Below are 13,278 nucleotides of genomic sequence, written 5' to 3'. Positions count from 1 at the left end.
TCAGTCATCGCGAGGGTCTTTTTTGCAAGAGAATAGTGAGGCTATAATAATCAAAACATAAAAACGTTCAATAACCATTGAGCCAAGTGGTCGAGCGGTAACTCGATCAACCTCATCTTCCTTGGTCTAGTGGTCATGATTTCCGCTTGTCATCCTAAAAGGAACAAGCGCGGGAGACCGGGGTTCGATTCCCCGAGGGAGAGATTTTTTGATTTCTGTTCTATCGCGTGCAGCGCTATCACCAATTCTGGTTCTTCTTCTACCCTATTTTTTTTTAATACTGAGAGGCTGATATTTACCGTGTGGAATTTCTGGATGAACTGTAAATAACCAGCCAAAGCAATGCTAAAGTCGAGAATGCCCGTGCCAACCCCGCAGAGGGGTTCCTAAATATTTTTCTTTCAACCAGATGTATCATAAATAGCTTCACACCATTGGGCCACAACAGCAGTCTTTAAAAAGATCTCTTAGATGGAAAATATATACTAGCTGTAATGACTCAGGAGTGGCATGAAAGTATGTTTTCAGACCAACGCATTAGGAGAAGATATCTAGTTGACAAATCTTCAGACGCGACCGATATATGTATAGCTACAGACAACTTGACAGACAGTTATCGAGCCACGCTTTGGTACAAGCTGTCGCAATTCTCACTATGCGAATTATAATGGAATGTCCATCAAGCCCACCAATCTCTAGATGCATGATAATAGGCTCGGCCTTTGGTAGTTGGGCTCCAGAATAATTTTTCTCTGCAGTGATAAGACGAAGCCTTGCGTAAACTTGCATATTGCGAGTCATGTTGGTTATATCTAGCCTTATAGGCAGTGAAACGTGTCAGCCTTGTCTGGTGTCCAAGTAGCCTGTGTATATGGCTACCACACGTGACCCCCATTCACTCTCTTACAGCAGGAGCGATTCTTGCGACGCGCTTTGTTCCCATCTATCTCTTCTGTTCCGTTGTAGCAGGAGACTCCGTCGCACTTGAGAACTTGAGAACTTGAGAACCCGAAATGTCGAAGAAAAAATCAGGGATCAACAGGCCTCCCCCGAACCTAAAAGCTGATATGCGTCAAGCTGTCAGGGATATGTATTCGAAGACAGGCCAGGTCGACAACGAAGCGATCAAATCTAGATTTCTAGCCAAGCATCCGGACCAGGAGAACCATATAAACAATGTGGTGGTCGAGTAAGTCACCAGCTCCATTATTCGGGCGCTGACGTTCATGCCCATTTAGCTATGCTTTCTCTCTGCAGCAACGTAGTGGAAAGGACGTAGAGACACAGTCTGGGCCGTCAAAGACAGACTGCAATCAGAACGAAAACACAACTGATGTAAGTACCGAACATGATCCCTTTATTCTCACTAAATCAACTTACTGTAAGAATATGGCTCTAATGGATATCAGGTTACAAAATGTGACAGAAAAGTGAACCCAGACAAAGGAAGAATCAACTACATCATGAACAAGGAACACCAGAATGGTCATGCAATCTTACAAGGTCTGGTCGTCGTTATTTCTTGCTCTTTCCCGCTGAATGTCTATAACAAGTAGAACAGACTTCCAGGATCACCTTTCGATGAATAGTCCAAATGGAAGGCCCTCCAGTTTCACCACTTCGGCCGTGCCTTCTCTGGCAAATCAGATGTGCTTTCTGAGTCCTAACGATCATGGTAATTGCACTCCCGAACAGCAGGACTGCACCAGTGCCCAGAATGCAGTCTTGATATCCTCTACTGCAAGAGCTATGCCATCCCAATTTGCTCTTATGGGTGGGTTAAGGGGTCAACAATCAGCATTACCCCCGGATCCTAGAGTTATGCTAAACACAAATGTGCCATTCTCGGCCTTCATATGTGGGGTCCAAGGCAGTGGGAAGTCTCATACCACTAGCTGCATCATCGGTAACATTGACTTTCGGGGGGCATCTTTTCACAAGGCTAACCTGTATGTCAGAGAATTGCTCCTTGCCCTTGCCTACTTTAGGAGCCCTGAAACAGCCACTCTCCACGTTGGTGCTCAATTTCAATGAGTACAGCTCGAATGTTGGCGCCCAGCCGTGCGAAGCTGCATTCCTGTCTTCGGTCTTGCCGGAATGGTCGAAACAAGGACTCTTCATCCGCGTTAGAGTTCTGGTGCCTCCCTCGAATTTCTACAATCTCAAGAAAATGTACTCCCAGATACCAAATGTTGAGGTTCAGCCATTCAGGCTCAAGCCACATCACTTGAATATCAGCACACTGTTATCTCTCATGTGTGTGGGAAATGGTGATCAGATGCCCTTATACATGAGCCAGGTAATCAGAGTGCTCCGTGAAATGGCAATTGAAAACAAAGGAGGAACCTTTGATTATCTCGATTTCAGAAAACGTCTAGAAGACCTTAACTTAAATCGTATGCAGACACCCTTCCTACATCAGAGACTGGATCTGCTTGATTCCTATCTGGACCTCAAGGGGGAGCACAATGGTGACTACTTCATTGATGGCGGCATCACTATCTTGGATTTATCTTGCCCATTCATGGATCAGGCTACCACCTGTCTTCTCTTTCGTATTGCTATTGAACTCTTCCTACATGCCCATTCCTCACGGGGTAAGATGATCGTGGCAGACGAGGCTCATAAGGTAAGAAATACCTAATTGGCTCAGTTGATGATCAGTGAGGAGACTCCATAACTGCCCCTGTCAATATGCTTAAAATGAGATTCTAGTACATGAGCGAAACACCAGCGGCCAAGGACTTGACCGAGACATTCCTTAACATCATCCGCCAACAACGCCACCTTGGGGTCCGAACCGTCATCTCCACGCAGGAGCCAACCATCTCGCCACGGCTGATTGACCTTTGCTCTATGACAATTATCCATCGCTTTACAAGCCCCGAGTGGTATAGAACAATTAGGAAGCACATCACTATTGGTGACCAGAGCAACAACAACAGCACCGAAGAAAGTCTTGATGGGCTTCGTGAGATCGCATGTTTGCGAACAGGGGAGGCTTTGGTTTTTGCGCCCTCTGCTTACCTCCTGGATGAAAATAACTCTGTGATCAACGCTACACACAAAGGATTTAAAATGGCAGTTCGAAAGCGTATCACCTGGGATGGAGGAAGAACAATCTTGTGTGTTCGTTGACGTTTGATGTTTCCCGATTGTCATACAGGATACAGGTGTCCTTGAATCGGATCTGCGGATGGTCGATGATAGAGTATTAAATTGGGAATTGTGTCATCCCAGTTGTGCAGATACTTAGGCGAGACTTACAGGTAGGACGAGGGGATATTTCGGAATTTATTGTTAGCATAGTGCACATGGCCATAACGATATTGATATGAATCCTAGGTGGAATTCTAAGAAGTTGTCATATGTTCTTCACTTGATTTCTGTGCTAGTAAGATAATGCTATAATGACCTATTGGCATCTTGATCCCGTTCAGACTCCGACGGACGCTCGTATCCCCTTGCCGATGAACCCAAGCAAATGCAAGGGGGGCATGCCACATTCAACAGTGTAACGAGGCAGTGTTTGAAACAAACTATAAAAGCTGGTTGTTTTCCCTAAAGAACAAGGGCTATTCAATTCTTCAAATATTATTCTTACAATTGATGCATCTGCCTATACTACCTATTCCACGATCACTTAAGACAACCACCAAGCATTTCGTCACGATGAGATCAATACTCATACTCCCTATATTAGCCTTGATTGCCAGTGCAAAGACTCTCCCAAAATCTTCAAACAGCTCCGACTCTTGTCTTCAACGCGGAGCTCTTTGTGTGTCCATCGCAGGCACTATAGGAACCTGCTGTTCGGGACTGGAATGCGTCATAGATCCTCATGTGTCAGATACAGGGGTTTGTAATATCCTCTCCACGTCCTCTGCGGATGCTAACATATAGTGAACCAACAGATATGCCGATGAACTTAGGTTAAGATATGGCCCGGTATCAAGGTGGAATGCGAGTCTTTGGCCGAGATAGATATGACCCCTATCAACTGTCGTATACAAATGAGTCGATGGCAAATCAGAAGTCTGGGAGTGTGTATGTGGCTTAGAGAGGGAACCAGGCAGGTCCTCGTCTGGGTGTCACTGGGTTTCAGGATACGAGTTTGACAAATTAAGTAGTTGCTTCTATGATCTTTGCATCCATGGTCTTGTGTTTGTTGTTTTGTGCTTTGAGCATATATATTCACACCGAATTTGGTCTTGATGTAAGATTGTCGAACCGGGGTTTTCCGAACGCTGTGAGAAGATAGCAACGGTTTTGGCAGGCCTTTGGCGTAAAAAGCATCTTCGGTACCATGAGATCAAACGGGCATTTACTGTTCAGTTGGAATCGAAACTTAAGAGTGCGAGCAGTCAATTAGTAACAAAAAGGCATTGTTGATGGCTCGTCGACTGCCATAGTGTACTCTTGTTGGTCAGAATCCGTTCTGATGGCTCGATAGGAAGCCAGAAATGAAATTCTGGTCGTGAGGTCGTGTAAGCAAGGTCAACATCGTATCGAACCCCGACATCCGAGATCACTGCTGATCTGCCGAGACTGTGGTATGCTTGCTGTGATGTGTGGCATTGCGATCGACACCGCTGAGTTCCGTTTTCGGAGATACACTCAACTTTAGGCGTCCAGCCAGCGGTGAAAAGGGCTTTTCTTCAAGGTACAACGGCAGCTATATTTAACACCCACATGGTTATTTCACGGGAGAGATCATAGATGATCGCAAGATAACGAACAAAGCTTTGAAGCGATGGGTGGGACACATTCACGGAGCCGTCGGCGAGAGAGATATTTGATAGGTAGCAATACTCCGCCTGTTAAGGTTAGAAGCGCTAATCAGGCTAATAAGCTGGAGCCGAGAGGCGAGCAAATAAGCCGGCAGCCCTTGCGCATTGGCGTCCAACATCCCAATCACAAGATCGGATAGAGCCCTGACTCCGCAACCAACGCCGCTTGGCATCTTCATGGCTCGCCTTGATTGACCCAGGAGCCCAAGGATAAGGCTTCCCATGACCAGTAAGGCCCTATCAAGATTTAATCTCGTCCCGCTTTCAATGGTGTTATTTTAGTTGATATACCGCAATCATCAAACCCGCCATCGCAAGGCTTTATACACGGGTCGGTCTTTCGGAGTCTATGGAGCTTATGGCGCATTTCTATGTGCCCCGCAGACAATATAAAGACCTCTTGCGTCTTGGTCAGCTGTCTGTCTTAATCAGTTGTTGTGCTCCTTCGCAGTGATACGGAGCTCTCGTTCACGGCTTCTGTCAATATGGGGAAGAATCTAGGCCTCGTAAGGGCCTACTATACAGTCGCCCTCGCTTGTACTGGCTCGTTTCTCTTCGCTTATGACACTGGAATTATCGGGGGTGTCCTCACCCTTAAATCGTTTCAGAACTCGTTTAGGTACACCGAGAAGCAAAAGTCGACGATCAATTCCAATTCCAACAGTCTTTTACAGGCCGGTGGTGAGTATGCTCAATTTCGATTATGTCAACCTCAACTGATGATCACAAAGCCTTTTTCGCCTGCTTCTTCGTCTGGCCCTTCACAGCCAAATATGGCCGTCGATGGTCTATCGCACTCGCCTCTTTCATATTCTGTATTGGAGCCATCATTCAAGTTATTCCCACGCATTCAGTCGCTGCATTTTACGTCGCACGCGTGATAAGTGGTATCGGTGTCGGAATGGCGACCGTCATCGTCCCCATGTATACCTCGGAGATGGCTCCCAAGTCCATCCGTGGTAGGCTGGGAAGTTTCTTCCAGGGTTTCTTTGTCCTAGGAGTGTTCTTCTCGTATTGGATTGACTATGCAGTGGAGAAACATATCCCGGAGACTAGTGACAGCCAGTGGCAGATTCCCATCGGGTTGCAGTTAGTGCCAGGTGGGGTCCTAGGACTTGGGATGCTATTTTTGAAGGAAAGTGTGCGTTGGCTGGCCAAGAAGGGACGGCACGATGAGGCTATGCGATCATTGGTGTGGATTCGAGGAGGGGAGGAGACTGAAGAAGTCCGGGCAGAGTGAGTCATTATCTGAAGGATGCACAGAATTATGGTACTAATCCCGCGCAGAATGGCAGAAATCTTAGACGGTATAGAAGCTGAAAACCTGGCGACAGAGGGCGTGACATGGAAAGAAATACTGCAAGTGCCGGGAAACCTACATCGAATGTGTATTGCGGTCACCATTCAGATAGGTACGTATTTTGGTCACCATGTTAATCCACGATCAACTACGGACACTAACAATAAACAGGAGTTCAGATAACGGGAAATACATCCCTGGCATACTGTTAGCACCATTGTAACTGCACAAGCTTGCATAGTTAGCTAACCACGTACAGATGCTCCTCAAATATTCCAGGCGGTTGGCGCTGGCGACAATAGTTTATTTATAAGCGGTTTCTTCGGAGTTGCAAAAGTAATCTCCTGCTGGTTCTTCCTTTTGTTTCTCGTCGAGCGCATTGGCCGACGGTGGTCACTTATCATCGGCGCCTTCCTCATGGGCTCACTGATGCTGATCGTGGGGATCCTGGCGAAGTTATTTCCCCCAGACCCAGATGCCACCACCATCAGCTCTGCTGGCATTGCCTCTATCCTGATGGTATACTTCGAGGCCATGTGCTATAACATGTCCTGGGGTCCAGTACCTTGGCTATATATGAGCGAGATCTTCCCTACTAGGATCCGTGAGGTCGGTATTGCGGTCGGTACCGCAACTCAATGGTTGTTCAATTTTGTGTTTTCACAAGCAACGCCACATGCCCTCGATAGTATGGGTTGGGGCATGTTTTTGATGTTTTGCATCTTCAACTGGATCCTCGTGGTATATGCCTGGCTGTTCATCAAAGAAACAACAGGTAAATCCTTGGAGGAAATGGAAGAAGGTCAGTGTCTCCTTGACGCCAGTCTCTCGGATTCCCTGCTAACGATGCTCTGCAGTGTTCAACTCGAGGGTTGGATTATATCATAAAGAGAGACCACTAGATGAACAGGTTCAGAATAAACAGTGAGTAGGTTCTGGATGGAGAGCCTGGGATATGTATGTGCAGAGGTAATATGGCTGGTCGTGATTGATATAACTTACACGAATGGAGCTTTTACCTACTTGTGATATGAGTCGTAATGGCACCCTTGTTCGTAATGATAAAATATCATGTACGACGAAGTTGTACTTTTGGCTTATAGCTGTGGGTCAACCTGCTAGTGAACGCGTTGATCGAAGTCCCTCCGATCCCTGTCTATAAATCAGTATTTCACACCACGAAAGGAAAGAGAAGGAGGGAAAAAGTACCAGAATCAATATCAACCGTTCCTTATCACGACTAAAAACTGCTAAACTAAACCCTTACTGCGTGGACTGATAAACTCCAGCATGTGTCATTGGATGCTACTCTCCGTTGTATCCACGGTCAACTCTACCCACTACTAACGGTTTTTCCCACGATCAGTGTGCTCCAACGTTGTAGACTCTTGTCCTGCTTTTTCCCTTCGGTTCCTTCACTTCCCACCTGGTACTTTCGTCGTTAAACCATTGCCTGCACACAAGTCCTCATGGCCAACCACCACGTTCCTTTGGAAGTTGATACTGAAGATGAAAACTTTATCACTGTTGTGAGCGCCCTACGAAGCAATAACTGTTATTAGTTACATCTCACTGGTAATTTCACTTAGGGCACGGGCCCCAGCGAATCAGGATTAGAAGATTCCCAGTCGTGCGTCCACCAAATAAATGGCGAAAACAGTAAAAGCTAATTATATCAGTGAACTCACCTCGCTCCGCAGTAGTATCACCAATTACTACTACGAGAATGGCCGCCGTTACCACGCCTATCATGCAGGCGCTTATTGGTACGACTAGTGACTGGCTTGGGATCTTGTTACCGAACGCTGACATAGGCAGGGGTCCAAATGAAGATAAAGCCCAGGAGAGCATGCAAATCGGGTATATTCTTTTCGCAGCTTACACATACACGGGCTAATCTTCATAGACATGAGGTTTACCGCCTACTTCTAAGCGGTAGATTATACCTTGCTCCTATCGCCGATAAACCTCAAGTGAGCTGCCTCCACCCATGTGCATGAGTGAAAGGAGGCGCTGATAGAAAAGAATGTCCTGTACGTTGGGACGGGAACAGGTCTATGGGCGATCGACTTCGGTGACATGCACCCTTCAGCCAAAGTGATCGGAACAGACTTATCGCCCATCCAGCCATCGTTTACCCCACCAAATGTGCAGTTTGAGGTAGATGACTGCTGTGACCCTTGGCTATATAAGAACGATACTTTCGACTTCGTGCATGTACGTGGTCTTTATGGCTGTGTGTCTGACTGGGATGAGTTCTACACAAAGGCCTACAAGTACGATGCGATTCGCCGTCATTTACGTAGAAGGATAATTGCTAACGAAACTAGACACATTAAACCAGGCGAATATATTGAACAACTCGAACAATCCGTCCAAGGTAAATCCGACGACGGAACTACGAATGGGTCTATGCATAACGAATGGGCGCAGCACTTCCTCAAGGCTGACGATACATAAGGGAAAACCTTCCGGATTGTAGACGAAGCAAAGGATCGAATCAAGAAAGCTGGGTTTGTCGATGTCGTGGAATGTCGATATAAGTGTCCTATTGGGCCATGGCCGAAAGATTCCCATTTCAAGCTTCTGGGGAAGTTGAACCGTGTCTATGCTGAGGAGGCTATTGGGGGTTATGCGATGATGTTGTTTACGACAATTTTGGGTGTATATGAGTCCTGGACTACTTGCGATTGAGTCAGTATGCTAATTGGTTAGTGGATACGTGATGAAGTGGAAGTGTATCTTGAGAGGATGAGAGGTACTCTGAGAGATCCGTCGATCCATGCGTATCAGGAAATGTACGTGTAGCTGCAATCAGGAAGATGCGAGGATAGGGCTAAACTGACTTGTAGGGTTGTTGTATATGGACGGAAGCTAGTGGAAGGAGAAGCTGTGGAAGCAGCATAGCAAGACAGCGGTACCGAGTCAATATGTATCTCATGGTATATTGCTTTTCATACAAAACTACATCAATTTGCGTTTTCGCGTTTATTGTCAAATTCCACAGAATAAACGGCCTCCAAACCACAGAAATTGGCATAAATTAGGCTCTATTGAGCCAAGAAGACGATTAGCGATCATTTGTAATCCAAAAAGCGCCTATTAATTAGCCACCTATAAGACCGCTGTACATATTCCGCCCCCAGAGTACTGACCTAGCAATCGCACTTTTACCTCTTACTTTCTCTTCCATATTGTACCTTGAAACACCGTCACCAATTATCTAGATGAAGATGGTGCATCCTACACCGCAGCCCCGAAGACAACCCACAGCCTCAACATCCAGCGACAAGATCACAAAAAACAAGAAACCAAAATCCGCCTGCGATCGGTGTCGAGGCCAAAAGCTACGTTGCATATGGGATAGTCCCGAACAATGTCGCCGGTGTGTCCGTGCAAAAGCTATCTGTACAGTTCCACGTCCAAAGCCCATGGGTCGCCCGCCTAATGTACGCGGTAGTAGCTATGTGTCTTATGAGACGCAAGAGGACATGACAACGCAACCGATCGAGGAAACACGTCCGTTAGGTAGCAGTAGCTCGGGGACGGCATCTTGGAATATCTTGGATTCTGTACCGTCTTTGACTACGACAAATAATTTGTCGATTGCTTCGCCGCAGCCGGATCTTTTGGAATTTTTGAACATGTGAGGATGTTACTTTCACGGTTGCACTTTGTATACTGACTGATAACAGTCTTCCTGAATCGAGCTTCGGGGGTGTGTTTACGCCGAATTATGGCATAGCTGGCTTTGATGTAGAGGGTTCCAGCACTGGGGTTTTGGCGACGTCTGAAGTACCAGCCAGTCAAACTCATGTGTCACAGTCCAACTCTGTGCCTCCGGGTGATACCACGTCACATAGTCCAGAAGAGCATCTCCAGTGTCTCAGGGAGCTATGTGAGCTTAATATAGCATTATTCCAGCACCCACTTCACGCAAGTTCTGCTAAGGATCAGAACACAGCACAATCACATACAACGCTCGATACAACAAGCGATTCCAGTGGCGATGCCTCCACTACAAAGAAACCTAGTTTCAGCGTAGCTGAACTCCAAATAGGCCAGATCCTCTCATTGACCGCTAGAATAAAGAAGCTAGTAGCGGAAAACGGGGGAAGTGAAAGGCAATTCTTCCAGGATAGGTCCACAGCGCTCTTGGCTTTGGGCTGTTATACAAGGCTCGAACTCATATATTCTCGTATGCTCGACACGTTGCAGGAGTTACAGAGTTGCGGCGAGCATTTGGCTGATGACGAACCTATCATGCCTGACTTGTCGATTGATGGGTTCTCCCTTGGGGGATGCCGAGATGTTCAACTTCGGTTCGCGATGCAGATATGCCAGGAAGCATTGGAAAGACTCCGGCGAAGTATTGGTAATTGTGGGGATATCCGAGTGCGTCCGCTGGATAAGACGAATTAGGCGATTCAGATAAGGAAAATTTGGTCTTACTCTTGTCAGTCTTGTGGGATAATCGAATCATATTGTCTGCTTTCTAACATGGATGAAGAGACACTGAGATAACCATAGCGCTTATAAATCTTATCTCAACAGGCTCACGGGGGGCGTTTCATATGTCGCTATCGCCGCTCTCCGGCCTCGTTCCGCCGCCCATATAGGGTATTCTATGCCATGTTCTTGAATGGCCCGCATCTACTAGTTGAGCTGATCATCCCTGTCGTCATGGTCAACCGAGCCCTCTGTCTCAGATTCCCCCTCTGAGAATTCATCCTCCGAGAAGCCGTCATTTATAAAGCCACACATGGGAAACAAATCCTCTCGCCTTGGGTAGGGCTCGATTTGGTAATCAATTTTTGTACCCTTGAACAAATTTCGGAGACTCAAGAGGCATTCCTCGGGTGTTTGACCATCTGGAATCTTCTGCTTGTCCAGTTCCATAAGTTGTGTGATGTCAACCGTCAGGACTATGATTTGTTCTAACTCTGGATAACGTCCGCTTTTACAGTCGCTTGCGATACAGTGAGTCATATCCCAGATAGACGTGGTACAGTTCGTAATAGTCAGTCGCTTCAAAGCGGAAGGAAATTCCGGGCGCGGCGTAAGAAGACTGAATTGGATCGTGAGCTCACTCAAAACAGGGAAGTCACGTAGTGAAGGCATCTTCCCTCCTGGAAATTTCTCGAGCGACTCAAGCCGACTAGGGACGTGGCTGTCAAAAAATTCTATACCAAGAAATTCCAGGGTGTCCTGGTGTGGTAGGAGTGCTTCGATTAGATCGACTTCGTCAAAATGAAGAGTCAGACTGCTGCTCCAAACATCTGTCGGATCATTATCGATGCTCCAACCGAGGAAGATGAAGTGCACCAGTTTCTTGCATGTCTGGATTAATCGCTTTAGGCTATTGTAGTTCAGGTCGCAGTTAGTGAGGCGGATTTCCTCCACTGCGAGCGTGTTGGGAGCCCAGGAGGTAGGAATATCGTTGCCCTCGAGCTGTCCAGAGTCACAGGCGAGAAGCTTCAAACGTGGCCGGGTAAAAAGTCTATGAAATGCTGCGATATTGTAGTCTGGGTTTTGTTGGTCTCCCTCGAGGTGAAGCTCTTCAAGGTTGGACAAGAAAGACGGGTCACGGACAAACAGAGGGTTAAGTGGCCTCATGGAAAACGCAGTGCCACAGAGTGAGAGCATACGCAAATTTGGGGTCTTGGTGAGTAATAGAGCTAGCAAGAGGCTGGCAAATCCCACAGTCATGTCCGACAGTAACGCCTCTTCCTGAAGAGCACGCGTGAAAAATTCTATGTCATGACTGGGTAGATTTTCCCCGAATTTCTCAAGCGAATCACTCTCCATCGGGTGCAAAGTGACAGAATGTACGTACTTCCTGAGCTGTGGGCGCATGATGATAGCTTTTAAGAAGCGAATAAACCGGCTCGGTGTGCCATCGAGACTGAGATCCTCGAGATCACGGAACAAGAATGGCTGTGCTAGGTCTCGGAACTTCCGTGATACAAGGGATATGTTCATCAAATTGCGCATAGCTTGATGTGGGATAATAAATGTATCTATCGTGAAGGGGTTAAGGGGCAGACCGGGCCACTTAATGAAAGAGAGACAACGAGACAGGACCTCGATGGGGAGGTCCTGAATTTGAACCATCGTTGGGTTTGGGGATGTATTATGTAGTATTTGTTTGGCAAATAAGGGGAGTATTCTCTGACAGGCGGAATTCTGGATGTCGTCGGCGTGTCACGAAGCAACTCAACTGACGCGACACTTGATTTATGAGGGACTAAGGTTTCTATTTTGACACGTCCATAATAAATATCCTCAAATTAACAAGATTTTCATCCCCCTATAGCACCGCTATTTATAGTTCTTTGTTGACAACACGCTCTAGGCCGCGTTTCAGGCCTAGCGCGCCTAATCCTTTGTCCTCTACTAATAGGGATGGAAATTAAGGCTTTGATTCCACTGATCTGAGGCTTTGTGGCTTAGGATATAAGATCGCTTAAATAGTACACAGCTCTAGTAGTATGGAGTATATATACGGAGGTGTGTTCTATGGAACCTGAAGAGCAGTCGAATTGCGCTAATAGTATTAGCGTTAGGGCAAGGTAGGGACTTCACTACAAGCCCGACGTCCCCCTCATTTCCCCAATATAAAGATTGATCTAAAAGGGACACTTGGTTCTCTCCAAAGCCAATCAACTAACTGATGAAGGAATGTCCCAGACTGGTGCAGCTCATCGTTTACGTTACAATACCCCTATTTAGATACCCCAATACCGGAAGCAAGCAACGTGGCGAAGAGTGCTTATCGAGAACTGCTCGACAAAGAAGCTCTGGGTCGTGGAATGAACAGGAGTCATTTGATCCGCGACGCTGAGACTGATCTTAGTTGTCACTACGCGTAATCGACATTGGGGTTAGATTTCTGTTGGTGTAGAGGGTTCCTGTGGCCCATGCTCTATGACATTCTGTGTGTTTAGCACTAATCGAACCAGACTTTCCTTCCTGTTCAGCTATCAAAATCTGCCCTAAGTTTATCGTTCCGCTTTCTTTCGATTATCGTTGGTATAAAACGGGGGTAAACACCAATAGAGGACAGTTCTTTTTTCAAGAACAGTAATTGGACTATAACAATACATGGAGGTGTTCTGGATCTATTTTATTTTTTCCAACCAGGTTTCACAAGTAGTAGCCAAGTAGTAAAAGTAGGAATGAGAGACG

The 13,278-nt window shown here is 46.5% G+C and overlaps 5 protein-coding genes and 1 non-coding gene across 6 annotated transcripts; 5 read left to right on the top strand and 1 right to left on the bottom strand.

Annotated features, from left to right (window-relative positions):
* The first annotated feature begins 83 nt into the window (after positions 1-83).
* On the top strand, positions 84-3,416 carry F9C07_2283398 (uncharacterized protein). Its single transcript, XM_041285831.2, has 7 exons — positions 84-516; positions 571-1,189; positions 1,239-1,335; positions 1,410-1,503; positions 1,562-1,906; positions 1,959-2,629; positions 2,716-3,416. The coding sequence occupies exons 2-7, from the start codon at positions 1,014-1,016 to the stop codon at positions 3,136-3,138; spliced, it is 1,806 nt and encodes a 601-aa protein (XP_041146124.1). The 5' UTR covers positions 84-516; positions 571-1,013; the 3' UTR covers positions 3,139-3,416.
* On the top strand, positions 116-203 carry F9C07_t168. The gene has a single exon. It is a non-coding gene; the product is annotated as a tRNA-Asp (tRNA).
* Positions 3,417-4,779: 1,363 nt separating the features above from the next.
* F9C07_2157031 (MFS quinate transporter) lies at positions 4,780-7,324 on the top strand. Its single transcript, XM_041291886.2, has 7 exons — positions 4,780-4,802; positions 4,853-5,471; positions 5,522-6,026; positions 6,078-6,202; positions 6,262-6,297; positions 6,350-6,892; positions 6,948-7,324. Exons 2-7 carry the CDS (start codon positions 5,276-5,278, stop codon positions 7,016-7,018), a joined length of 1,476 nt encoding a protein of 491 aa, XP_041146123.2. The 5' UTR covers positions 4,780-4,802; positions 4,853-5,275; the 3' UTR covers positions 7,019-7,324.
* A 235-nt stretch (positions 7,325-7,559) lies between these two features.
* F9C07_2212809 (uncharacterized protein) lies at positions 7,560-8,909 on the top strand (the record flags this gene model as incomplete). The annotated part of the gene is made up of 6 exons (XM_071509663.1): positions 7,560-7,619; positions 7,680-7,749; positions 7,791-7,950; positions 7,997-8,063; positions 8,111-8,123; positions 8,144-8,909. 6 exons carry the CDS (start codon positions 7,560-7,562, stop codon positions 8,548-8,550), a joined length of 777 nt encoding a protein of 258 aa, XP_071366407.1. The 3' UTR covers positions 8,551-8,909.
* A 157-nt stretch (positions 8,910-9,066) lies between these two features.
* On the top strand, positions 9,067-10,656 carry F9C07_1527810 (uncharacterized protein). Its single transcript, XM_041285834.2, has 3 exons — positions 9,067-9,736; positions 9,786-10,546; positions 10,601-10,656. The coding sequence occupies exons 1-2, from the start codon at positions 9,318-9,320 to the stop codon at positions 10,510-10,512; spliced, it is 1,146 nt and encodes a 381-aa protein (XP_041146121.2). The 5' UTR covers positions 9,067-9,317; the 3' UTR covers positions 10,513-10,546; positions 10,601-10,656.
* F9C07_1527811 (uncharacterized protein) lies at positions 10,657-12,401 on the bottom strand. The gene has a single exon (XM_041285823.2). It carries the CDS (start codon positions 12,202-12,204, stop codon positions 10,747-10,749), a length of 1,458 nt encoding a protein of 485 aa, XP_041146120.1. The 5' UTR covers positions 12,205-12,401; the 3' UTR covers positions 10,657-10,746.
* Positions 12,402-13,278: the final 877 nt, after the last annotated feature.

Source organism: Aspergillus flavus, chromosome 4, assembly GCF_009017415.1.
Source record: "Aspergillus flavus chromosome 4, complete sequence".
NCBI lineage: Eukaryota > Fungi > Ascomycota > Eurotiomycetes > Eurotiales > Aspergillaceae > Aspergillus > Aspergillus flavus.
The sequence above is the reverse complement of the archived record's forward strand: the minus strand, read 5'-3'. Positions and strand labels throughout refer to the sequence as shown.